Source organism: Lepisosteus platostomus, chromosome 1 (genome assembly GCF_059453375.1).
Source record: "Lepisosteus platostomus isolate fLepPlt1 chromosome 1, fLepPlt1.hap1, whole genome shotgun sequence".
In the NCBI taxonomy this organism is placed as follows: Eukaryota; Metazoa; Chordata; class Actinopteri; order Semionotiformes; family Lepisosteidae; genus Lepisosteus; species Lepisosteus platostomus.
Genome location: NC_142611.1, coordinates 55,771,546 through 55,799,033, shown reverse-complemented (window position 1 = coordinate 55,799,033; position 27,488 = coordinate 55,771,546). Strand labels below are relative to the sequence as shown.

Genomic DNA, 27,488 nt, shown 5'->3' with positions numbered 1-27,488 from the left:
AGAGAGCTATCTTACTGAGAACACGTCTAATACTTTGAAAAAAGAATTGTGAGCCAGGAATGCATTGTGTTGCCTTGAAGAAAATGAACACTAACTTATAATGAGGATAAGTGAAACTGTGAGCACAGATTCCTTTAATCAACGCGTACACTGCAGGATTATTTTTAGTTTTGTAGATTAATCCACCATCCACGTTACTTCCAGTAAATCAGACAGAAACTGCATACCACAACTGCATTTTCAGAACCCTAGCCAAAATAAACTTAACTTCACTGGCAACACCCAATCTGACAATAATTTTACTGACTACGTACGTTTCTAGTCCTACTTACAATACATCTACAACTATAAGTGACGTGAGAAGGTTTATGGTTTTACAAAGATGTGGAGCACCTGTTATATGCACTAGGAAGTTCATTCACCAAGTGGGAGGATAGGTGGTAGGAATAGACAGGTGCAGCTTATAGAGGGCAGTAGAACATTCTGTGGAGATTTCACCATCTGTTCAAGTGGAGAAATGAATGCGTTTTTTTATCACAAAACCTCCTAAATGTCTTGTGTGTATTGTTATTATCGAATTTGAACAGTGTGGTTATTTTTGACTGGGTTAAAAAATATATACAAGTACTACTACAACTGTAGTGACACAAAATGGTCATGAAACATCAAAGGCTGTCCTTTTGGCGACATGCACCCCTCTCAGGTATTTAAAGAACGTTTCCTCCTTATGCAAAATGTCTCAAAAGGGGAAGGCTGCTATCATGAGAATTGAATTCTAGTAGTGAAGAAATACTAAAGATACAGATCCTTGTCATTAAGCTTCAGAGAAAATGTCACTCATTTACTCCTGTGTAACTTGAAACAGTTTGTCTTTGAACTCCCTCTACAAGTGGCTAGTGCCTGCATGTTTCTTTACACTTCCTTTTGCAAAAAAAACCAGGTAAACACAATGTCTCTGTTGTTATCTACAGCATTAAATCTACCTAGTGTCCATTTAGTTTACACTATTGAAGAAACAGCTTGTTGCAGAATTGCCAAGAACCTCGTCAGCAGCATGACTGATGTGAATTATTCTGCATACTGTATGTTAACCAAATAGCAAAGTTCAGAGTTTCACTAACTCAGCAGGCGCTGCATGGTGAGTGGATGTTTGTCAGTCTCACTTTTCTGTTTATGTTGAGCATATTAAATGACCATGATCACCAACACATTTGCTTTCAGTTTTACTTTGAATTTCAGAGCCCTTTATTAGCATGACAAAGTTATACAAGTATTGGCAAAGTTTCAACAACAATTACAACAGAACACTTCAAAGCTCAACAGTATTAAATAAGTTGTACAAAATATAGAATACATGTTTATTACAGTTCTTTTATATTTACATACATTTACATTTACAAAGGAAAATTACAGTATTTATGGTTCCTGCATGTTGTTGCTTGATCTGCAGTCTTGTTTGACTGTGATCTTGTAGTTCTTCATCAAGACATCTCCCTTTTCTGGATGGGAATTTCAGATTGGGCTTACAAGTGACTGTCTCTGGGTTCCCACAATATAATTTAATATATATTTTCTCACTACGCTACAGGCTTGCTAAGCATTCTTTCAATGCTCCCTTTTCAAAGAACTCAGTCTTTGGTTTCTTCACAACCTAATCAACGCAACACGGTTCTTTTTCAGAATACATCTGCCAGACCGGTTTGACATAATTCAGTGCTCTTATCTCTAACTGCTTTCAGGCTTTTTCCCCTCCAGCTTATTGACTGCACAGGTCCACTGTACCATCTTTCATTAGTTTTATCAAGCATAACAACATTTGGAATCACCTGTATGTGTTTTAGACAGTCCTCAGTTTGATGTTTTTTATCACTTTTTTCTTTTTTTACTTTGAATTAAAACCGAACTGCCTGTTACACATAGCCATACATTTTTACTTCTGTTTCATCACACAAATTGTTGTACAGTACTTTTTTGCATTTATACATTTTAAATTCATTTTGTGTGTTGTACAGATATAGTTTATAATTTTTCATGATTTCTACAAAATGAAATTTCCTGTCACACAATTGTTCTTCATTTGTGTACCACTGCATTTGTTCTGTGTTGCAGTGTTTATTTTGAGTGTGAGCTTTTTTTACCCTTTGTGGAACATGTTCTACCCATTATTTCCTCTTGCAATGTTTTGATTTTATTTAATAGAAATAAAACTTTAACAGATCTGGGGTGAGTTTCCTGAAAGCATCGTAGCGCTAAGAACATCGTAAACTCGATCTAAAAATCTATCATTAATTTATGAGTGTTTCCCAAAATCCATCGTAACTAAAGTAGCACGTTAAATCCTTCATAATCTACATGCTCCCCGACCCACTCGTTAATCACTGCTTCTTAAACTGGCAATCTCTTGCACCAACCTTAGCGACAGAGATCGCCAGACAGAGAACATTCAATTCACATCATGACAATCCTCTGGAAATTTAGAATACTACGATTTTATATTAAGGATTTTGATATTTTGTTGTACCATGTAAGAGGACATTTGGAAAAAGAACATTGATTTATACAGTAATTAATTTATTAGTCATCCTGGGTAAATTTCAAATGGTCCAATAATACTCCCTCTTTCAGTACTTTTGAGGTGGAGTTTAAATTCCATAAAGAACATGAAAAATGCCAAAGCAAGGAAAACATTTAATATATGTAAAAATATAACTTAGTTACATATTTACCTCATTACCGCTGCCAGTTAATTCGTTTTTTTGTTCTGTTTTCTTTCTTTTATCTAGATTTTCTCCTCTACTTGTATTTGTATGGAAGGGGTGAGGGCATATGCCCAGAATACCCCAATCCGTTACATGCTAAGTTTTATACTTTACTAGATGATATGATTTCATGATGAAATGCAGTAATGAATTATGTTAAATCATTGGGCCTAATATTTATTTAGATTTAAAGTTTGAATACCGCTTTATGTTCTGTCATGATTGTTGATGGTAAAGCTTAGACCTTCTTGTTTTTAAATTTGATTATACTGTACTGTAGGTCCTGTATTTGTTGAGCGACACATGCCAAGCTTGGTTATTGATTTTTCCAGATGTCATGTTAATAAGACCTATTAAAATGGAGTTCCAATACACCCAATAGCAGCAGTATTTTCTCATGAAACACTGTGATTCTTAACAATGGCAGCGTGCCAAAAAATCTTGTTTTAAATCAAAGACCTTGTGCAGGACACATACACTGTCCACACAGTCAATTTTGGTTTTCTTTTACAGCATGTCAGTCATTTATTTTGTGTCCCATTTTGTGCCTAATCTATACGCGTTCGCTTAATTGGTTGTTAAATTATGATGTCATGTTACTTCATATTCCTTTTCACAACCTTATTTCATCCCACTGAAGGACCAAAAACCGAAACCATATAATGAAAGTATTGTCAATTGATTGTTTTTCAATCGACTTGTGATGCTTTTTGCCAAGCGACATCAGGGGCAGGGTTAACAAAGAAGTACTTTATTCTCGCTAGTAAAATGACCGATTAAGAGGGGCTTTGGGAAACGCAAAAAAAAAAATTAACGTATATGCATCATAATGTTGCTCGTTATTCTCTAAGATTCATCGTTTTTGGGAAACTCACCCCTGATCTAATGTTTATCACTCTTGTTGATGATTGTTTCTTCTAGGCAAATTACAGATCATTAATAGTAATATAAAACGTATATATACTTTTAGATAGCACCTTTAAAGGTGGATTCTTAAAGCGCTTTACAGAATGACAACAATATAAAAAAATACACAAGATATACACAATGAGAGGAGACAGTAGATGGGGGTACTGAATACAGTAGGGGCAGAGGAGTAGAGAAGGAACTATCCCTGATATTCTTAGGGATAGTTCCAGAGTTTGGGGGCATAACACTCATAGTGTAGATGGGCTTCAGGGACAGTTAGGAGACCAGAATTAGAAGAGTGAAGGTTGCGAGATGGGAAGTAGGGCGATAATAGTTCAGACAGGTACTGAGGTGCTAAGCCATGCAGAGCCTTATAGGCGAGCATGAGGATCCTGAAGTCGACAGGAAGCTATTGCAAATATTTCAGGATAGGAGTAATGTGATCACTTGCGCTAGATCTCGTCAGGATTCTGGCTGGTGAAATTCAGACATACTGGAGTTTGTTTAATGTGGATTTAGAAACCCCAGTAGTGCAATACTGTAGTCAATTTGGGAGAAGACAAATCTGTTGATTAGCTTTTCAACGGAGCCAGGCGCATCCAGGTCCCGGGCTCGCATGATGCAGGAACCAATGTAGAGCCCGGGACCTGGGTTAACGCCTGGCTCTGTTATGGTTTTAGTTTCTGTTCTTGTTCCCGTTCCTGTGCCCCCTGCGGGTCCCGACCCGGTTCTGGATTTTAATCGTCTGTCCCGGATGGATCGCCTGGCCTTGGACTTTTGCCCTGTTTTTGGATTTCCCGTTTGACTCATCCCTGGATCGTTTGCCTCGGCCACACCTCCCCCGACCACCAGCACTCCATGGACGCCCCCTGTTTTCATCCCTGTATCCTGCATGCCCTTTTCCCAGAGTTTCCTCACTCTACCTTGGATTGTGTCGTCTGCACAGGGTCCGGAAAGAACTCTCCCTGACAGTATGACTGTACAGAGTGACAGTTTGAAAAAGAATCTCACCATTAAACCATTTTCTTTGTTCTAAACATTTTGTTGGAGTTTCAAAAGTTAATGCCATGCAACTTTTAGACAAAACAAATTCAGAATTTCTTTTAAAACGAAATGTTTTATACAAATTTTTCTACAAATCTTGCCTCGATAGTATTACAAACTATTTTGCAAGCAGTTTATTAGCTTAAGTAATGTGTAGCAAAATGTATAGGAAACATTTGCATATACCAGTATTTTAGATAAGATTTTATTGTCCCCTGAGGGAATTTTTCTAATTGCTCTAAAGAGTATTCAAATTCTATGTACAAAAACAACACACAATAATTTCTCACACAGATATATCAATAAATATAAGCAACTAAAAAAATCTCAACTAGTCATATTATATCCTATTGAATGCAAATGTTGCAAAAATGTCTGAAACTTGGAGAGAAATGCTTCTGCTGTCTTCTCTTCATATTCTTCACATCGTTTACAGTGCAAAAAAATCTAGGAAATAAGATAAAATCATTACTCTCCTGCTCTTGACATTGAATTTTTTCATTAACTGTCTACCCATTAAATCCTTCTGTTAAACTGTCTTATCATGCTGTTATGCAAACAAAACCAATAACATTTCTCTATTCACAATAATAAGAAAAATAATATTGTAATTTAGAATGTTACTTCAACAGCATAAAATGACATGCCACCTAAAATTATATTTGACGTACTGAACGTGCTACATTTGACATCAAATCTGTGTTTCAAATAAATAAAGTGCTTTTTTCTGTAACATTTGATTGATTTATTTTTTCAAAATAAAACTTTTGTCATCCAAAAAGTTGAAACACAACAATTAGCCAGTTAAAATGTTCATGCACTCTTGTGGTACGGCAAAATCACTCTGGAGAACGAACAGACAGTTAAGACAAAGTGACAATACATACATATGACTTCTCTCCATAAATAATTTGTGGCCTCTTGTGGCTGTACATATTTCTCTGTTTTTAAGATGCCTTGCTTTTTAACATAATTTGTATTAAATCGCCAAATTCAAATGATTTTACTCTACAGATTATACAAAACTACAACTAGAATGATTCAAATTCCCCACAGTAAGTCTGTTTGGGTAGGAGTTGTAGATCAATTGAAGACACAAATTGCTTAATGTTGTTCAGCCATTTTGCCTTTTAGAACATCAAGACAGTCCAGCAGCAGGGCGAATCATCCCCTTTAATAGCCCAAGTATTATGTCTGGACGTCAAATTGCCTAGACAAGGGGTGATGTTACAAAATTTTAAAAAATGTGTTAAACAACTAGCTGAAATAATGCATTCTTAATTGTATGTTAATATAGCCTGTGCTCTGAATTTGCCACAAGTCTTCAGAAAGATCAGAAGACTGAAACGTTTTTTTAAATCAGCAACGTGTTTTTCAGAGAGTAGTCAAGTATGTACAAAATTTGATTTTTACTCAAGGAATCCTGTATCCTGCCACAAATAATAACTTTCACAAACCCCTGTAGATATTTCTTGAGTACCGGAGATGTGATGTACCTGCGAAGAGTCTGTTTCTGTCCCCAAATTCTTCAGATCATTTGTGATCTAAACAAGTAGGAAATAGAAAAAATCCATTGCTATTTTATATGGAAAGAGATTCAAGATCATACAACATGGTTTACATTTTAGCAACTTAAAAAAGCTAGTTTTAAAAATTACTTTAACTGGTTACCACAGCATTTTGTTGGAATCTATAGTTTTGTTTTATCTGAGTGTAATTTATATACCTAAGTCATGCATGTAGCCCTCAAAAGGACCCACCCCACCTCCAGCTTTGCACTGATCCCCTGGTTAATGTCTGTCTGTATCCCAGTCCTAACTTCCTTGTCCTAGGGCCAGGCTGTTGGCCAACAGCCAAGTAGGTTAAGCCAAAGTTGTATATGCTTGACTGCTCAAGAAACTTTTCCAATTGCATCTTAAACTAAACAAACCACTTACTGTATCAAAAATAGCAAAGGCTGTACTACATTAACTCATTCACTTCTTAACTAGCAACTCTATAAAAGTCTGTGTATATTTACATTTCACTGTTTGTCCTTTTTATTTTTACTACACATTCTTCAGACAGTTTTACTTGTTCCAAAATAATATATAACTAATATAATGTTACAGCTTAGTGTGACTAAGAAGTGTCTTAGATTTTAGATAAAATTTATGAAACTTGGAAGAGTAAACACTTCTAGTGTTGGAACTTGAAGCTTGCGCCAGGCAAGAGCCCCTACTTCATGATCATCCAAATAAATCTGGACTAGAGCTAAGTATCTGAACCTTACTAAAGAGAAGGCTTGCTATTCTGTGTTTTTAGGGAACTTGGGTTTCCTGGGTAAAATATACCTCAGTTAGAAATGTCTTCCCTGCTAAGAGTGCATTTGTATGGAAAGGGATATACTGAAGGCTCCCATTTCTTTTGTGGCATCCAGGGTGCACAAAGAAAGATTTAACTGCAGGTTACATTGTATTTAGTTAGAAGGCAGCTTATCTCTTATGTAGCCCCTGTAGGCATTAAGAGTTTAACACTTAGTAGCAGTCTGGGTGATCAGAATGTTAGGCCTCTGAAACGCCTTGTTTATACATAGAGTAACTTGTGTGTTGTATGTTTTGTTGTGCATAGTGTAATCTGTGCCTTGTGTCACTGTAATAAATATTTGTTTAACCAAGGGTGCCTGAATTATTACTCCTCTCATCAAAGCTGTGCTGGAGAACAAAGAATTCATGAGCCTCTAATTATACCAGCCGCTCGGGTATATTGCTAGAAATGACTTACAAGTCATTGTAAGATGCAATTGGTTATGAATAATTATTTCACTTATTGACTAAACTGCTCGGTCAATTCCTGATGTTCACCATCTACGTATCCTCCATCTGTAACAATAGACAAACTGAAGATCCAGATTTATAATTTATAAATAATGAAGAATTTCTCAAGTAATTAAACTATAGTACAATGGGACATTCGTAAGGGTCTGGGGCAGAGAACTGTACTGAAATACAAAACAAGTTCACATATAAACAAGTGCACCCCTATGTTGTACATGCCATTGTGTGTCTCAGAGTTGGCCTTCCAGGTCGATACGTCTGTTCTGACCAAATTATCCTATTCTCCTCCCCACATGTCCACTGAGTTGGATGCTGCATCACTGCAATGGATCACGAATACAGCTATTGTTTAGGAGAATTTGCTGGTCTACAGAGATCTTCATGAAGTACTGGCACAGGATGGAAGATTTAATACTCCCAATTTAGTACTTTTTTTAGAATTGTATAACCTAGCATGCCCAGAGGGGTTGGGCAGCCAGTTGACCTTGGACCCCTAGAGGTTTTTTTTCTCCTTACAGAGAAGTTTTTGGTTCCTCTCTTCCGTTGTCTTCTGGCTTTTTCTTTTTCTATATTGTACTGTCATGTTTTGTCACACAGCTTCGTTAAGTGCCTTGGGGCAACCTTGTTGTGAAAGGCGCTATATAAAAATAAACTGAATGTTCCTAGTCTGTTAGCAAATTTGAAAGTTGCACTTAATAACCTTCAGCTCCGTTTCATTCCCCTCTGCTCTTCCCCAGTCTCTTCCCTGCTCATTCCCCAGTTGCCAGATCGAATCTTGAATAAATTAAAGTAATTTGCTAATGTTAAATCTGCAGTGTTGATAACCTACTGTATATAATGTTTTAAGAAAAAAACTCACCTTTTTCTTTGCATGTTCCAAAAAAGTCTGCAAGGAGTGCACAGATTCGTAGTCTTGATCAAGTTCAAATATAATAACCTCCATCTCCAAAATATAACACTCGAACAATGTATTTGTGCAGTCAGTCTAAAAAATAAATCCCAACAGTGGATCAATGTGGTTTCATCTGCGTTAAAATATTATACGTTAACAGCCTTTTTAATTTTGTTATTCAGATTTTCCACAGAAGACTAATGATTGTCTAAAAGCAGTTATGTGAAGCAGTTTGAAAATTAATATTAATGATTTGGGTATTTCCTCAAGAATATGAATAACACAAATAATTTCATTCCAATAATAATTACAATATATGTCAGAAGTTCATAATGCACTCATTTATAATAAGTAAACTGCAAATCTTTTCTCTCTAAATTAGAAAACATAAGCTTTTTAAATCACACTATGGCTTATTAATGCTCTTTCTACTTACATCATAATCTTCAGGAGTGTAATAAACACAACCAGCACTCTGGAGAAAAGAATACACATTAAAGCTTTGAACATGAATAAAATAATACATTTTTTGAGTTAGACAGTGGGCTCCTCACAACTCTAGATATGACATGCAGAGGCATACAGAACACATCTCAGGAGCAAAAAGCTTGTGGGACAGCAAGTGGCACAGAGATTAGCACTGCTGCTTGGCAGTGCTGGGACTCTGGGTTCAATTCCCCACCTGTTGGTTTGTAAGTTCTTCCTGTAGTTCATGTGGGTTTCCTACAGGTACTCTGGTTTCCACTCACAGTCCAAGGACATGCTGGTAGGTTAATTGGCTTCTGGGAATATTGGCCCTGGTGTGAGTGTGTGTGTCTATGCGTCTGCCTGGCGATGGACTGGTGTCCACGGTATATCCTGCCCCATGACCCTGAATTGGATGAAGTGGTTAGAAAATGGATGCCCATTTAGAAAATGTCAATTAGAAAATGGGGTGCAGAAAAGTGACTGTCCCTATTATGAGTCACGGTGCTATACGTTGCTTCACACTTAAATTGTTGAAGGAACTAAAAAAAATCTTATTTTGTTCCATAAATGAAATAATATTGTGAAGAACAAAATTTAACATTCAACATTCAAAAAGACAGTGCTTTTATTAACTTCAATAATGAATAGTTATACCCCAACATTAGAGTTACCACCATGCACCAAATCGTGTATCCAATTGATCAAGGTGTGATCACTAACTTTAAATGCATAAACATTCCTTCAGACAAATTACCCTGAAGTAAAGCGATTTGGTGGTTTTCAACCAGACCATAATTTGAAAGGAGCTGGTGAAGATATCTATTTCTATTTATTGTTTTTATAGGTTATAGGTATTGTTTTTACACAAAAAAACATGATTAATTATTAATTCCCTATAGATATTAATTACCCCCAAGTCATTTTGCTATAAGTTGTATTATTGGACTTACAACAGGACCCTCTCTACTGTAGTTGGGTAGATGCAACTCTAACACATATCCAGCCTAACTTATGGTTCCTTAATTGAATGTATCCAATAATTCTTATGGAAAAAGCCTCTTACTTTTATGGCCCCACACCCTCCAATATTTATGGAGATATTATTATTTATTTGTTGTTTCACCATAAGCCATTACCTCCTGGACCCTAACCCTAATGTATATCAGGGACCCCTGTACTATACTCTGTGACGCAATGGAAATAGCCCAACTGTGCAGCATCAAAACGGTATAATCATACGGTTTCAGTATTTCAGTCAAACCCCAAATAATTAAGACAGAACAGAGGGGTGATTTGAATTAGTTTACTTTCCTAGCTTAGCTCATCCTTTCTGAAAGAACAACAACCCCACCGTGAGGATAAGACTGAGGCAATCCCAAAAAGGAAATGGGACAACCTAACACTTCAGCAGAATCCTTCAGTTCCAAAGTTTGAAAGAACAGATAAAAGAGCAGATCCAATGAAGAAAAGGGGATATGAAAGGGCCAATGGCAGATTTAATATGATTTAGAATGCAAAATTGTATCAGAGAAATTTCACAAACCATTCCAGAAGAAGGGACTGACACCATTCTAGGTAGGAAGCCAGTGAACAAGGAATGGCACCTGTCATTGCCAACGCCTGGGTTACGACCTGGACACCTGAAGGAGTGGGGGCTGCAATGTGGGCCTATGGGCAGTAATTGCTGTGGACGAGAAGCCTGCACCTAGTGGAGTCTGAAGCCGTGGGACTGCAGGAGGAGGAGAAGGCATCAACAGCTGGGTGGGCTCTCACAAGACAGCAGAAAGAGGTGGAGTGAGGAAGGACAAAGAGATAAAACCAGTCAAAATGTTGCAGGGGCCAAAGGCACAGTGAATTTTACACTATGAAGAAGGGATAGAAAAGAATCCAGAAAGAGGCAAGGGGCAGATGAGATAAGGACTGTGTGAATGGAGAGGGTAGGAGAAGATACAGGGTTGAATGGGGGGGACAGCCCTGAGGGTGTGGTAACGCTGGTGCTCTGTGGAGGGAGAATGTACGTCATCACGACAGGTGGAGAAAGAAGACAGAAAGGCTTGATAACCCAGGTGAGCAGGTATCGATGGCATGCAGAAAGATCGTACTGGAGAATGGACGTTTGGAATGAAAGATGGATTCAACAAGTTCTGTCACTTCCTGAGATATAACTTTCATATGAGCAGGCAGAAGAAGGAAAGAAGGAAGACAACTGCGAGGGCAAGAGCTAAATGTGGTATCCTGTAAAATGAAACGTTGGGTAAACGTGAATCAAGGTGTTTATACAGGGTCCAATCCACCCAAACTAATTTATCTCCATCTACAACCTTTTCTTGAAGTGTAAAAAGTACAGAAACCCAATTTACTAGAAACAGTCTCAGAGTCTACAAACACACACTTTCGTGGCAGCTTCAGTACAATTACAGGTGAAATGAACAAACTCCAGTATGCATTCAAATGGAGGTAGTATAGTTTGGTTCTTGTTACATCCTTGTCACATCCTTGTCCCATGAATGGAAATGTCACAATGTTCTTTGAAGTTACCTCAAAATATGCAACATGCAACACTGTTACGATTGGGAATGTGGTGAATATGAGCTGATTTTTATTTTTCTTGTTCTATAGGAATTGTCTAGCTCCCTTATATGTGCTTTGATTCCATGTTGGGCTATGCACTTTCACGAATTCACTTTACCAACCCCTCCCTCAATACTTTAGAGCAGTGGTTCTCAAACTTTTTGGACCAAGTACCACCCCTAATCCAACCAAAGCATCCAAGTACCACCTACAAGTCATCATCTCATAGGAACCCCAGAAATTCTCAATGACCAACATAAGTGCGCGTGCACACACACTCACACATACATATAATAAATATAATAATAAACTTCAGTGTATTTTTCTCAAATTAACTTAGAACAGTTCTTAAATATTTTCTGTTATCTATCACGCTTTCCTGTGCTCACAAGATTACCAGCATTCGTAGCTTGTATTTCTATGCATTCCTGTGTTTACAACGTTGGCATTGTTCCAAAATCACGCACATTCTCCTACCTCCCTATTTGCTGGAGATACAGTAGCTTTTTTAAAATACAATTGGTCACTTGCATCCGTAGCACGCATTCTTATAGAGTGGTATAGAATTACAGAGTATCTCTTGTGTCCACTGAAGTATTAGCGCGCACTGTATCATAGTACGTAGGCTGTGTATTCGACATGTATTTAAATACAAAATATGAAAACCCGTCCCGATTTTTCAGCGCACACAACACAGTTCCAGGGTCATGTGGCGTACCACCCGGCGGCACTCCACGTACCACTGCAGGTACGCGTACCACAGTTTGAGAACCACTGCTTTAGAGCAATAATTATTATCCACAATGTCATATATGACTTTTAACTGAACATGGCCACTTGATACTGCAGAATCCATGGTCTAAATGCAATAGTTTAAGAAATTGAATAAACATTTTTTAGTTTCCCAAGTCACCTTGTTGAATTACAAAGTGTGACTTTTAAGTATTAAGAAAATAGTTATGGTCTTGAAGAATTTTGGAGACACTGTATTATTCTTATTTATACTGGCTTGTATTCAGGATTATGATTGGAATTAGCCCAACATCACAAAGCTGGTCTTACACACCCACATCAGTATTTACATATACTTTAAATCAGTCTTTTGTGTTGTCTTTCATTGCCCTTTTTTTTTAATTTGGAACAGCCCCATTATATTTGTTGTGATCCATCAATGCAAACAAATTTAAGTGCACTGAAAATAGTGGTTTCTTCACAACCATTGCTTTCTTTAGATCCACTTAGAATTCAGTTGGATTCAAGCCAGATAAATGCCAACCCAGCACTTTGATTTTTTGTTTTTAAGTAAGTAACCTGCCTTTGTATCTCAGATCATTGTCATGCTAAAATGTGATCCCATGAAACGGCTAACATTTCGAACAGCAGTTTAAGTATGTTTGTATGCACTATTTTTTCTTAAGAAACCTCATCCAGTCTCTGAAGAAAGAAAAAGGGCCTATGCAATAATTCCAAGGCCTCTATGCTCATCAGACCACACCCATACTGACCAAGAAAGGATCAGAAATACCTATCTGCCTTTTAAAAAGTTATATATGTTAGATAATACTGAGCAGAAGACACTGATCCTGGTCTTGGAGGCCTGATATATCCTCAGGTCATGAATCTGAGAGTCTGGGAGAAGATGTAAAACATGCCCAAACAAGCCACAAATTAGATGACTGAGGTTATGAAGAGTCCAGCCAGACTGAAAACTCATAGACACACCAGGCCTCCAATGAGACTTGCATCTTGGCTTTTATCTTTGGATGATATGCTTGTTTAGTCTTATAATTCAATGTTCAACATTCTGTTGAACCATTGTAAATCTTGGCCAATAGTCCAATATTCTTTAAGTTTACTTAAATATACCTGAAGTGCTGTGAATGGCATAAAACGTTTATGGGAAATATTACTGGTATCACCATATGTTTGTACAACTAGAACACATGAAGAAAGTATGTTTCTGCTGTATGTAAACTGGTCAGCTCTAATTGCAGTATAAAATTCCTTGAAGATTCTTGCAATTAGTATTTCTATAAACAGAGGGGCAGTTCTAATAGGTGGATCAAAAAATACTTTTATTTTTTCTAACCTAAACCTAAACCTAAATGTTTTCCCACTGCCCTTCTGTGATCCAAGGGTATGTCTAAAGCATTACGGGTCCTACAGAGTTGATGCTGAAATATGGTTTCCTATTTTGTCATATTACAACGAGAAAAATCAAAATTACTATATGCTCATAAGCTTTATTCAAGTTATGTGCACTTTAAGTCACTTACTTTCAACAAGCTTAGATTGCTCTCCAGACACGTCTGCATTTCCCTTAAAGCTTGATCTAAGGCTTCAGTAGTGGGCATGTTGGCATAAACACAACTACAGAAAAGAAAAAGAAAACAAAAGTGCATTAAGCACTGCACTGCATACCAGTTCTCTTAAGACATGACAGCTGAGTATTAAAAATATTGATCTGTCAGATATGTAAGCTATACCTACAAGATGTCTGACCCTGGAAAGGTGAACTGCCATAGGTATTTCAAGTGCCTCTACCAGAGAGGCCTTTCCATGGAGTGCACAGAGCTCAATGGCTTCTTGAACCCGGGCTCTGTCGTGAACCAACTCTGATAAGGGGCAGCATGAGGGTCAGGATTTCAGCGACTCAGTGACAAGTGTATCAAGTCTTATGACTTGTTTGCTTGCTGGCACTACTGTACAGGTATATTGTAGCTTCCTGACAGCTTGAAAACATGCTGTCATCATTCCTCCTTTGGTTTTAGTACACAAACACTTCAAAAGCTCTGCAATGCGGAGAGCAGAAGAGGCTGAGGGCAAAGAGTTCATTCCTTTTCATTGCAATCTCTAAATTCTGCAATATCTTTGTATCCTTTTACAGGTTAGTGCATCCACTTTTTATAATATGCAAAGATCTTAGTAATCAAAGGATTACTGATAAAGAATTTCCAGTATTGACCCGAGCCCTTCAGTGGGATTGGTTTGAAAAGAGTGGCTTTCATACCTGAACAATGTTATCCTCAACTTCTTATTGCTACAAAGTAGTTATTGTAAAACAGAACAGAACAGACATATCTTTTCACATTTGTGAAGATATCTGTGAATCTAGGAGCTGCAGAAGAATGAACTGTTGCTTATCCCAACCTTTCTGTGGTACCTTCTACTGACATACTGATTGCCAATAAAAAAGGAACAAAGTAGTATTGGAACTAATTTTAATGGTTTAAACCAGTTCAATGCCACTCAGTATATGTACTATTTAAAAGAAAAGTATATGAATAATCTGGTTATTTAAAGAATCTTATATTTTGAAAACAGAGAAGCTTGGCATACTTTGACCTATTACCATTATTTATGAACAATCTGGCCTTCACACAGGATCGCATGCGCTCACAGGTCCTTTGGCAGCACTCACAGGTGATATTCTTTTACTAACACTGCCCGCAAAATCAGGTGAAATAGAACACCTCTCTTCTTTTAAGATCTCTTTTACGCTCAGAAGGGGATGCTGGTCTGCGGCTCTGAGCTTTACCTGTTGGGTCTAGCTGCCCCGCATTTGTGCGTCTCGACCAAGGGAGCAGAAACCCCACAGCTGTATTCTACATCCTCCCCCCTTGAGAACTTCACAGGAACTTTGCCAACCTTAAAAAGAAGAGGGATAGCCAAGCCTCACTGGTGAGAGGGCAGCCCAGGAAAAGGTGGAAGCAGCAGTAGATGTAAACGTGACTCACTTGGCTTTTCTGAAAGAGAACAATTTAAACACTAAGACCTTTGAAAGCGATATAGCGTTACCTTGACAAAATACACATTCGGAAAATTGACCAAATACGATTGTGGCACTATTCCAGAACAAAAAAAGAAAAAATACTGCAAAAAAGCATGATTGTGTTCCGATTTGAGAGCTAGTTTGGTAGAAGAAATGGATGCCTAAAAGGATTGACTCAAGAGGGAAGTTACAGGACATCTGCCTGTGGACTGCAAAGGAACAAGTAGAGATTAATTCCATTCTTTGTGGAATAACCTAGTCCAAATACTAGTAGAAGGAAGAAACAATTTTTTGGTATTTCCTTACTTGGAAATGTCATGTATTTTGTCCTTCTACTTTTCAGCATGGAAGCTACCATGGACTGAAGTTCTTGTCAGAATGGGATTAAACACTCTGTTTAAAACTGTTGGCAAAACCTAATTTAAAAGCACAAATCTTAATTAAAACACAAAACTGTAAATATTTTTTTCTGAAAATATATCAATAGGCATGTTAAGACTGTTATTTTGATCAGGACTGTCTCAAATTACCTCACCATTTTTTACTTGGCTTGAAGGCTCCGTACCATCTTACTCCTTACGCTAAATCAGTTTCCTGCCAGTGAGGACCTTTTTTACGGTCTTCCCACACATGAGATAAAGGGGCAGGCTGTTAGGTGTACACTAATCTAGCACTCCTCTGAGTATACATCTTGTTTTTAAGTGATATTGAAATCAAATGAAGCTAATTTCTAACCTGTCTCTAAAATATTGCTTATAAACAGGCCACCAAAGCAGTTCTATTTTTTTCAGTTGCCATCCTCGGTGCCTGTTTTTATAATATAACATTTTGACACTGCATGTATGTTGACTCTCATTCATTGTTCTTCTTCAGCAAAAGTACAGGTTTTTATGGTCTCCTCAATTAATTTTGTTTTATAATGCATATGAATGTGCCCACCAATGACAAGAGACACAGTGCATCTTGTTATCACCTCTCGTTTGCCTGTTAGTCACCTGAATGTCCTTGTATTGCACATTTTGGATCAAGTAAACATTTCTTTTGCTCTGGAGATTCCTATATTTACACACAAGTGTATTAATACATTTTGCAATATTAAGTTCTATTAATCCGCTAAAATTCTTCTTCCAGTGACCCTCAACTGACAAGTCCTAAGGATTCAATAATGCTTCACAAAGGTATCCCTTTAAAATTTTAGATTGTTAGACAACAGAAAATAAAGTCCCATTTACAAATCATTCACATTGGTACAAAAGCTTCATAGATGTTAACTTTATCACAAATGGATGCACACTGGCTTATCTGTTTACATTTCTTTCAAGTAAAACTAGCAATTCTAACGTAATGCACTGGCCAGCTAACTCAAGAATGTAATCCTAAAACTCCTTTTTCCCACAATTCATCATTTTTTATATACTGTACAGTGAAGAACAGTACGTTTGAAGTGTCAATGGATGAATCTGAGTCTGTTAAGGGCTGTTTTTGTTTCGTTACAAGCTCACCGATCTGCAGTTACATTATTTGAGCAATTTTAATCTGAGGCTGATACAGGCAGCTCTTGACAAGGTTACCGATGATGTGCTGATGACTGTAGACTCCAGCATTTTTTATCAGTTCTTGTCCTGCTGGACCTCACTGCTTCCCTAAATACTGTTGATCATACTACATCTTTGCTGAATGACTTATTGGTTTTTATGGACCAGATTTGCCATGGTTTAATTTTTTTTCATTATATCATTTACTCAAACAAACAATCTGGTCAAATTCAACATTGTTCCTCCCCTGCAAAATGGGTCACATATGCCATGGATTTAAATATTGACCCACTGGATCAGATTTCTTTGTAGGTATGGCATCAGTCATCACTTCTAACCAAATGAAGTCTAACCTGATGTCTAACTTTCTAACCTGACACACAAATGTAAATTTGCACAAAACCTCCTGTTATTCACAAAACATCTGCTATCTTTGTTAACTGCTCAGATCATGGTAAAAAAGAATGCAATCAATTATTTTTTTCATCTGACCTGAAAAACAGAACTCTTTCTAACTGGGTGTCCTGATGAACTTCACAACCGTGACAACTTTAGCAAGTCCTGAAATCAGTGCAAGTACTCAAGTCAGGAATCCTGGAGTCACCTTGGATCAAGACTTTGCAACTCAAGCTAATTTTCACAGTGTTGTTGCTGTGCCTTTTTTTAATCTTCATAACATTGCTCTTATCTGTTCACATCTCTTCCAGCCTAATGCAGACAGGTAATGCATGCTTTTGTCTTTTTATGTTTGATGTTTTTAATGAATAACTTACTAGAGTATCCAAACATTCTCAACAAGTTGCAGCACGTACAACTGCTCAAATCTTAACCCAAACCATAATACATAAGCTTTTCCCTCCTTTTTAATCTCCCTTGTACCGACTACCTCTGGATTTCATAATAACATTCAAAAACTAGCTGCTCGGCTTTAAGGACTTTAAAATACCCAACTTGGTTTGTTTTCCTTGGACTTTGACCTACTGTACTTTCAGTTCCCAAGAAAAGACTCCAAATCTTCGGAGCCAATGTAATCTGTTCTGCTACTGCCAGCTTATAGCCCTCAGCCCCTACCAGTGGGTCATTAAGAACAGCAGCTGCAAATCCTGTAGTGTTTATTCACTAACTTTTCATTCAGTTTCACTTGCTGTCATCAGTTACTATTTTGCCCCCCGTCTTGTATTATTGGGATAATGGGATAACGTGAAATCTAGGGCTCAGAGACCAGTGAACAGGCACATGCTTATCCAGGTATTAATTCCTGCACACTGCTGAAAAGCAAGCAATACAGATGTACAACCTGTGTTGTGTCCACTCATGGCCACATACACCACCAGTCTGTGACTTTCATCATAGACTTTTTTTTCTGTTACAAAAAAAGGTCTACCACACAGCCTGTCTGCTCAATAAAACAACTGTGCGACTAACTGGGATTTTGCCGTTTTCTCTCATCACTCATCGCTCTCATGTTTTTTTATGCTCTATCCTTATGCTTACTGTGTATCATAACGAGCAGAGTCCAGATAAAGTGTGAAACAGGAACTAATAGTAGTGAATTATGGACATGAACTCTGCTGACCTGTATGTGACATGAAATGACCTTGACGTGATCAGTGAAATGCAACTCGTTTTATCTGTTGCAAGCAGGACTTGGTTTTCATCTGTTGGCCCCATAAGGCAGCGGCAGCCAATGTGTGATAAAGTAATACAAAATGATGACATTTAACAAATATCACAAGTTGGACTCAAAGAATTAGGACTGCATTTAGATGCTCAGACAGCAGAGTTTTAAAATGCAATAACCTTTTTTCATGCAATACAGGAAGAAACTTTACAAAACATTGCATATATCAGTTACTGATTTCAATTATTATTATTAAAGGGTTGCCTCAACATCATTCCATTTTCAGCAAAGCAATTGGCCTCACTGTGCCTACAGGTAGACAGAAAGGTTCACAGGAAACAAAAAAGTACCCATTGACACATGGAAAAAGTCACAATACGGTATTGGATATATAGGCTACTGTGCAAGATGGGTTGGATAGGCAATTTCTCATTTACCATTTACAAAATGTCTTTTTTTGTTGCTCAAAGGAAAAGCTTATTTACAAAACCCACTGCTGTATGGCTTATCCATAGTGCCTTGTGTTTAGTATCTGCACTTGTCTGAGAAGGCAGCTATCAAACAAGTACAATTCTTCCACATGCCAACACATTTGTAAATAACTGTGAAATGCATGCTGGTAGCTGGCCATCAATTTTATCCTCCAAGCGTCTACATTGAACAATACCTTAACCTTTGTGAGTCATTTCATCTTCTGCTACTAACAGCTCAATTTTTTAGAGTGATAAAAAAGGAGATATGAAAATGAGCCCCAGGAAGATGGATACAGCAGAACAATCACTGCAAACATTTTGCTTGTTTAACACTAAATTTGGAAATAATGGAAGGTGTCTGTGATTGCAACACAATAAGTATTCATTTGAGTATAAGGAAATGGAATAGATTCTTACATATTTGAAAACAAATATTAGGGTGATTATTTACTACAGAATAAATAGGGATTTCAATATCCTATTAATTCTCTCTTCACTACAAAATTTAAAATGAAAGCAAGTAAAAAATCAAAACTCAAGTAGCTATAAACAGTCTTCTGCAAATATATTAAAAGCAGACCGGTGGTTAAATGGTTTGAACTTCAAGGAACTGACCTCTGAAATTTTTTATTTGTTGATGTATACTCAAATAGAAGCATTCTGTCTTTCCTTTCTGTAGAGAAAGTGGACAATTGCCATTGTTTCAACAGCTAATAATTTCTGTATACGAGATCAAGTTGAAAAAGAGCAAATATTGCAGTTACATGTTAACTATCCTTGCTTTCAAATAAAAAAAAACATTTTGCTAACAGATATGTTTATCAAAAGACCAATCCTTGTGAAAAATGATTTAGGATAACCGCTGATAATATTAACTAGCCGCATGGAGAAGGCTGGCTGACTTGTACAAATCCAGACTAGGTGGGGCCCATAAACTGACACCTTTTTCTCTAACAGTGCCAGTGCCAGCACAGGTACAGACCAGTAGTTTTGGTCTATTCATGCCTCGCAGGCACTGTGCACTTATCCTCTTAAAGTAGTTTATGACCATGACAGATCTATACTATACTACTTCATTACTCATCAGCAATCAAATAGAGGCCTGGAAGGAGGGAGGCCTGGAGAGGGCACATGAGCTGAATCTTTTCTTTAACAGATTCGATTCAGGGCCCACTGACCAATCACCTTACAGGCCTTCACCCCAGACACCCTCTTCATGTCCTCAGTCACCCCATCATGAGATCCCTCCTACTCCTACTCCATCTTCCCCTCCCTCCTCGGCCTACCCATCACAGCTGACCAGGTCAGAAGGGAGTTTAGGAGACTCCATGCAGGGAAGGCAGCGGGTCCTGATGGTATCAGCTCCAGGGTGCTAAAGATCTGCGCGGACAAACTGGATTCAGTGCTGCAGTACATCTTCAACCTGAGTCTGAGATTAGAAAGGGTTCCAGTAATCTGGAAGACATCTTGCCTGGTGTCAGTACCCAAAAAGGGGCACCCAAAATTCTTGAATGACTACAGACCAGTGGCATTGACATCACACCTAATGAAAACTCTGGAAAGGCTTGTACTGGATCACCGCAGAACCCTGGTGAGTACAGCACTGGACCCCCTGCAGTTTGCCTACCGGTCTCACTTGGGAGTGGAGGATGCAGTCATCTATCTGCTACACAGAGCTAACTCTCACTTGGAGAAAATGGGGAGCATTGTGAGAGTTATGTTCTTTGACTTCTCCAGTGCCTTTAACACCATCCATCCACCTTTACTGAGAGATAAGCTGAGGGCGGCACAGGTGGACACTCCCTTGGTGTACTGGATTATAGACTATCTGACCTGCAGGCCACAGTATGTATGCCTACAGAGCTGTGAGTCCGAACAGGTTGTTAGCAGTACTGGGGCTCCATAGGGGACTGTCCTTGCTCCATTCCTGTTCACTTTTTACACCTCTGACTTCAGGTACAACTCTGAGGCATGTCATCTGCAGAAGTTTTCGGATGATTCTGCAATTGTGGGGTGTATTAGTGAGGGGAGGGAGGAGGAATATAGGAGCTTGATTACCAACTTTGTGGAGTGGTGTCATCTTAACCATCTCTAGCTAAACACTAGCAAGACCAAAGAAATGGTCATGGACTTTCAAAGGAATAAGTCTCCGCTGAACCCTGTTTCCATCCAGGGTGAGGACATAGAGGGGGCTGCAGTCTTACAAGTACTTAGGAGTACACCTGGATGATAAGCTGGAGTGGTCTGGTAACACTGACGCCCTGTACAACAAAGGTTGTAAAGCCGACTCTATTTTCTTAGGAGGCTCAGGTCCTTTGGTGTGTGTGTGGAACACTGCTACACATTTTTTATGAATCGGTGATGGCAGTGGCCATCTTCTATGCTGTTGTGTGCTGGAGCAGCAGCATCATGACAAGAGATGCAAATAGGCTCAAGAAACTCATCAAGAAGGCTGGCTCTGTGTTGGTGATGAGCCTTGACCCCCTGGAGGTGGTGGCTGAGAGGAGAATGCTGACCAAGCTCACAGCCATCATGAACAACACCTCTCATCCGCTTCATGGGACTGTTATTGGGCAGCGGAGCACTTTTAGTAACAGACTGCTCCAGCTGCGGTGTTCAAGGGAACGTTTCCGCAGGTCTTTCCTCCCAGCAGCTGTCAGGGTGTATAACGCTGCCCTAGGCTAGGACTGTTAGCCCTTCATTTGCTCGTCTATGGACAGCATGTTGCTCCATTGTACTTTTTGGACAATCAATCTGTATAAACCTATGCATATTTTGCACATATTCTATTGTTTTTACAGTGACTATGATCATCATATTTTGCACACACCTATGTATTTATTTTATATTTATTTTGTATCATTTTACGTCTATTCTGATGTCTGTTTTTGCTTGTCTTGGGCTGGACTGCTGTTACACATCAATTTCCCTTCGGGCTCAATAAAGTCTTATCTATCTATCTAAATGATTTGGTTTGCAAAGTAATAGTGAATGCAATATTAATAAATTCCTTTCATGAAAGGAAAGAAGATTCTGAATGTAGCAAAAGAAATGTACAAGACTCACAGTTTTGAAACTTGTCAGATGCCGATAAAAAAAAAAAATAGACAAATTAAAAACTCCTGGATTTATTTTTGGTCTAAATGTTAAGTCTTCATATTCCTTCAACAGCATCCACATCTATTTTCACAGGCAAAAATCATTCACTACAAAGTGAGGTACTTTAGCCATTGCTGCCATGTACAGTACCTCTCATCTGATCCCCATCCATCAAAAAGCAGTCTTGTCTGGACTGTGAACAAGTTGTAGGCTTCAGGACATAATCCATTGAAAATGCAAGAACAGAAGATGAAGCCACTCCCACAACAAATCTGTTCTTTTACATTTTTAGCACAACAATGAGTTTGACTAATCTGTAGCATTAAACTTTTGGAGAGCGTGGTGAGTACTGCTGTGTTTACAGACGTAATTTCAAAGCATCAGTGACGCGCATCAAAACAAAATGCCACACTGACAATGATAAGCGGAAATAAGTGAATCAATCACTCACATCGTACATTAAGAAACCCTCATCAACATCCTAAAGTTGTCACAAAGGCAGAAGTTCTGTTTTGTTGCTTTGTTGTGGAGTACAGCCTGTTAGCCACTGTCAGATTTTCCCAAATCATACAGCAGATCACAATCAAGAGATCCAAGTTAATACAAATTTAACAAAAGAGCATCACCACAGTGTTGACAGAACCAGTTATAGAGAGCTGTAAAACTGGTCCATAGGCCACTATAATGGTAGAATCAACCAATCATAACAAAGACAGGTGGTCATTCTAGCCAATGAATTTGAAAAGGACGGAGCCGCCAGTAGGATTCCTGACATACCTGTTTCCAGCACTTGGGGAAGAGCAGCCAGCTTTGACAGCTGGGATGAAACTCAAAGGTAGATCCTTAACTCCAACACTCAACTTACCAACACCGATCAGCGTACTGAGTTTTTTGGGACAGCTTTGAAAAAAGATCCGTTTTGATTCAGGTCAACATGCACAGATGACTTAGGTTCTCATTTCACCTCTGATAGCCATGATCACACTGATCTCTCCATCCGCGTTCTCAAAGCAGGGTTTCTTAACTCCTATAGTAGAACAACATCAGAAACTAAAAGTATCCTGAAACTTGGCTCATACCATCCCCCTTCTCTCAATGACAGACTTGTTTTCTTCTAATTCTCTCTATTCATGTGTAGGTTTCGTTTCACACCTCTCTCAATCTCGCACCACTTGATCGGCTGCTCTGCCTCTTCCCTGCTCCCACCTCCTCCTATCTCCTGGTTTTTGTTTTCCCATCCTATATTATCTTTGCTGACTGCCCTATCTTTCTTACACCCGAAGAAGGCTCCACAGCTGAAACGTTGCGTTTTCTTTCTTCTCTTTACAGCATGAAATAAACCTATTACTTGTTCCTTTGAAATCCAAAGTTCCTTTGATACATGAAAGAAATCCATACAACCTCTACATACCTTAATTACTCATACTTGAAAATTTATAAGCACATGCGTTTCCTTGGAGAGTTTGAATAAACAGAACAATTTACATTTTTCGATTATCAAAACAAACTGATTCCATTAGTCTCACCCCTTATACACAACAGGGAACAAGGCATTTATTGCTAAAGACAGTTGAAACTTCAAAATTTAAAAACGTATCATCACAGTAACAACAACAAATCAAAAGTTCTTACAAGATCCATACACACTTTACACAATGTCTCTAAATTGCAAATGTTTATGCTACTGAGTGACACCCTCACCTAGCTGCTCCTGAAGCTCACATTGACACCACCAAAAACAGCAGAAAACCACTGCTAAAACACTACAAATCAGTCAACGATCTCACAGCACATACCTCCAAAAACAACAATACCTCACTTACTGGGAAACACACACAAAACACAACACAAACTGGAATGTTTCACACCCAGACAATACACACTATCTGGGTATCTGACCAGGTTAAGAAACAGCATAGAGAAACAGACCCTGATTAAGTACAGGCTTAGTGACCATAACCTGGACATACAAACTGGACACAAGCAGACCTGGCTGTCCAGGGGGGGACAGGCTCACTGACCACAGCCTGGAAATAGAAACTGGACTAAGCCAGCAGATCTGGCTGCCTAGAGAGAACAGGCTCAGCGACCAGAGCCTAGACATACGAACAGCAAGGAAAAGCAGAAATACAGCTGCACTTTCTCCTACACAGTAAAAAGTCCAGAATTCCCACACATGCAGGAATCATAACAGCTACAGTACCAACCCTCAGGAAACCCTTGAGGAAACTCAATAGATCTGATATCCCATAACCATTTGTCACAGCTTGAGGAACAGTGAGCTTCACACATAATATACAGTAATACTGTTATAAATGTTCTAAATGTTATTGCTTTGGCAACATTGCAATTCATTGGCCATACCAATAATGTGTTTGAATATGAATTTGATATGCAAACAAAGTATGCTAGGGAGAGTATTCAGAGGTTCCTTCTCTAGGTTTTCCATTTGGATGCAGTTTTATCATCCCTATTTTGCACAGCAAGGAAAATAAGATGTACTTTCCTAAACATGAAAACACCAACCATTTTTCTCTTTTTAACTGCAACTTCATTTACAGCTAATGTTATAATCTCATCTTTTGCATCAGCACTTTTAAACCTAAAACAACAATCTTTGTCATAACTGCTACTCAAACTGTCACTCAGTAGACATGATTCTAAAATAAGAAACTACCAGAATTTTTTGTTATTTTATTAAACAAAAAATACAGTACCACTACAGTTTCCAATTTTGGATAGATCAGACTTCACTATTCCTAAAGCACATGGCCTTCTTGTCCCAGTCAGTAATCAAGAATTATTCTCTTGAGTTAATCACCAACCACAAGGTACCCTTTTTCAAGCCAATCATCAAACACAAAAAGCTACAAACCTAAGGTTCTGTTTTGAATTTGGTACAAAACTGATAAACACTGTCACATTTCTGCAGAAAATTGCTTCCTTAAGTAATTTTATTTTTGTTCATACAAAAATACATTTTATTTTTGTTCAAATTGACCACCTGGCACACAAAAGTGAACAACTATAGCACCTTACTGACAAGTGAGATCTTTAATTAACTACGATCCTTTCTTGACCCACTACCCATCCTTTAAAGGGCTGAAAAGCAAATGAAGAAATGTGAATGAATTTCCGAACTCAGCAGTTTTTTTGTAATGTACGTGACCTGACTACAAAGCCTCAGGCCAGAGATCACTTCCCACTTTTCCAAGCTCAGCACTGGAACGGAATCTTACACATATTAGATAAACATACATACTGTATAAAAAACCCTGCAAACATAATGTCGGCATTACTTCAACATAATGCTTCCGATTACACCAGACACAAGGAGAATGCAGACTAAATATTTTAAATGTGTTGCAATACATCTTATTACATTATGATGACAATTAGGATTACTAATTGGTATACCAATATTCTGCATGTGGAGCACTTGAAGTTTAACTCCGATGACTCCACTGTATGATTTAACCATCCGTGCTACTGTATAACAATTCATTTACAGATAAAGTCAAATAGGACAGCTGAAATCAACCTTGTATCCACAAGTTACTGTAAAAATTAGTTAAGAATAGTAACCTGAAGCTTTATGGAGTTTAAACGACGTTTCGTGTATAATCACATTTCTAACTCATCAGTTGCTCTGCACCATCTTAGCCCTACCATCACCTCATTCCTCATGAAAGAGGAGTCCGACCGCCTCACGTTAAACCAATAAAAGCAAACCATGCAGATGTAATGTTTGTGGTGTGGTCTACTGGTTGTGCTTCAAGAGCTGATTCTGCCGATTTGAAAATCTAAAACGGGAAAAGAGGTCCCGTGCCGGAGACAGCACTTCCTATCTGTATTTGTTGTTTTTATATTAATGTTTTCAGATCGAAAGGAAAGGAAAAATCGTTACTGAAATCCAGCATCGTATGGAATTCAATCCTCACACTACTGAAGCCACAATTCCAGTCACGCCACTGCTCCACTCCGTCTTCATTAGGGTTGAAACGAACTAGTGAAAACGGATCCAAAGGGTCTGCCGGCGACTGGAAGCACCCCGTTTAAACCTTAGGACAACAGCGCTTCAGTACTGACTCCCTGTCTGCAGGGGTTAACTGCAATGTTTTACCACAGGTTAACTAATATCTGCTTAAAAAGTATAAAAATGATAATATCCATCTATTTTCTAATCGCCTTATCCAGTACAGGGCCGCGGGGAAACCGGTGCCCCTAGGTGACATCAACACGTGAAAACCAAATTTTGAAAACCAGGCGCATTGATTTGAACTTAACCTCCTCTAGTCATTTAAACTTAAAAAAAAATCAAACTCCGTGTAAGCACAGGGACTGTTTGTAAACAGCTTCAACAGTAGTTTCACTTCCATATCCATCTCTGAAAGGGAAAACACATCTAAGACCCCTTCAAAGCGCAACTGAGTCTCTGTGACGTCTGCCTTTTCTTGTAAACAATTCTCGTGTCATACCTTAGACATTAATTTTTCGCTATTGTGCGGCATCGATTATGCTAGTTTCTAATACTATTTAGTATTAGTATTTAGTATATAGTAACAGTCGTAATAGTATTACGAAAAAGAACAATGCACTAGTACTTTTGGTACTATCATAGCTTTATGTCTACGAGTCAAGTTTGCATTTGGCTCACTGCCTTCTTTCGCTGTATCTTACCAATAAAGCAATACTATCTGTGTGTAGCTGATGACTGCAGTTTTACGTTTTTCAGTACTGTGAAGTGTATACCGACCGATTCTCCCCTCCTGATAATTACATAAATTAGTGTGCGTAAAAAAAGGCAAATGTAAGTCTTTGTCTTGACCTCCAGCAGCTGAATGTGCTGCTCATTATTAATGATACCGTGTAAAATATTGATAACTTTTACTATCGGTCTCGCAACCGAAAGACCATCTCAAAATGATAAGCACCAAAATACTGGAAGAACTACTTTACATTCTCAGTCCTTATTATGTGGGTATATTACATAATTGCTTGGTAGATACAGTACAGTACTTACAGTAACTTCATCTAGCATTGACCATTTTAATTTCCTCAGTTCATGCACTTAAATTAGGCAGACACTGGAATTATTACAACTAGTCCCTGCAAAGAACTGAAACGTAACTCTTATTCAAAGCAATAACAATAGTATTTTACCTTTACCGAGGAATTCCGGTGCAGAATGAAACATTTTATGACAGTGAGAAAGAACAGTATCAAAAAAGCGCTCATCCGAACAGTTATTCACCTCGTCGCAACCGAGCCAAGCGACGACAGTTTGCATGCGAATTTGTCGTTCACTACCATTATCATCTGTGGCAAAATAGGTTAGCTAATTCTTGTCATGTAAAAAAAAACATTAAATTTGATAATAATAGTAACTTTCCCGTTTACACGTTGTGCGTCTTTCAACCTTCCAAAAGCCTCCAGTCCTAAACGCCTTCCGGGTCTGTCGCTGAACTGAGTGACGATCTCCCTAAAACACATTTTCACACAGGCAGAGCTCCTGGTCCTGCGAGTTTA

The 27,488-nt window shown here is 38.3% G+C and overlaps 1 protein-coding gene across 5 annotated transcripts; it reads right to left on the bottom strand.

Annotated features, from left to right (window-relative positions):
* Positions 1-1,210: 1,210 nt before the first annotated feature.
* Positions 1,211-27,456, bottom strand: il15 (interleukin 15). 5 transcript variants are annotated; one of them, XM_088633025.1, is made up of 7 exons: positions 27,123-27,456; positions 14,998-15,107; positions 13,736-13,829; positions 8,857-8,895; positions 8,388-8,513; positions 6,170-6,256; positions 1,211-5,159 (listed from the first exon to the last, which is right to left on the bottom strand). In XM_088633025.1, exons 1-7 carry the CDS (start codon positions 27,195-27,197, stop codon positions 5,040-5,042), a joined length of 651 nt encoding a protein of 216 aa, XP_088489151.1. In that variant the 5' UTR covers positions 27,198-27,456; the 3' UTR covers positions 1,211-5,039. The 5 variants fall into 5 exon arrangements, with proteins under 5 accessions (XP_088489151.1, XP_088489164.1, XP_088489171.1 ...); XM_088633038.1 differs by having other exon boundaries at positions 6,209-6,256; positions 27,123-27,455; XM_088633045.1 differs by lacking the exon at positions 14,998-15,107 and adding an exon at positions 15,108-15,205 and having other exon boundaries at positions 27,214-27,453.
* Between the last annotated feature and the right edge of the window lie 32 nt (positions 27,457-27,488).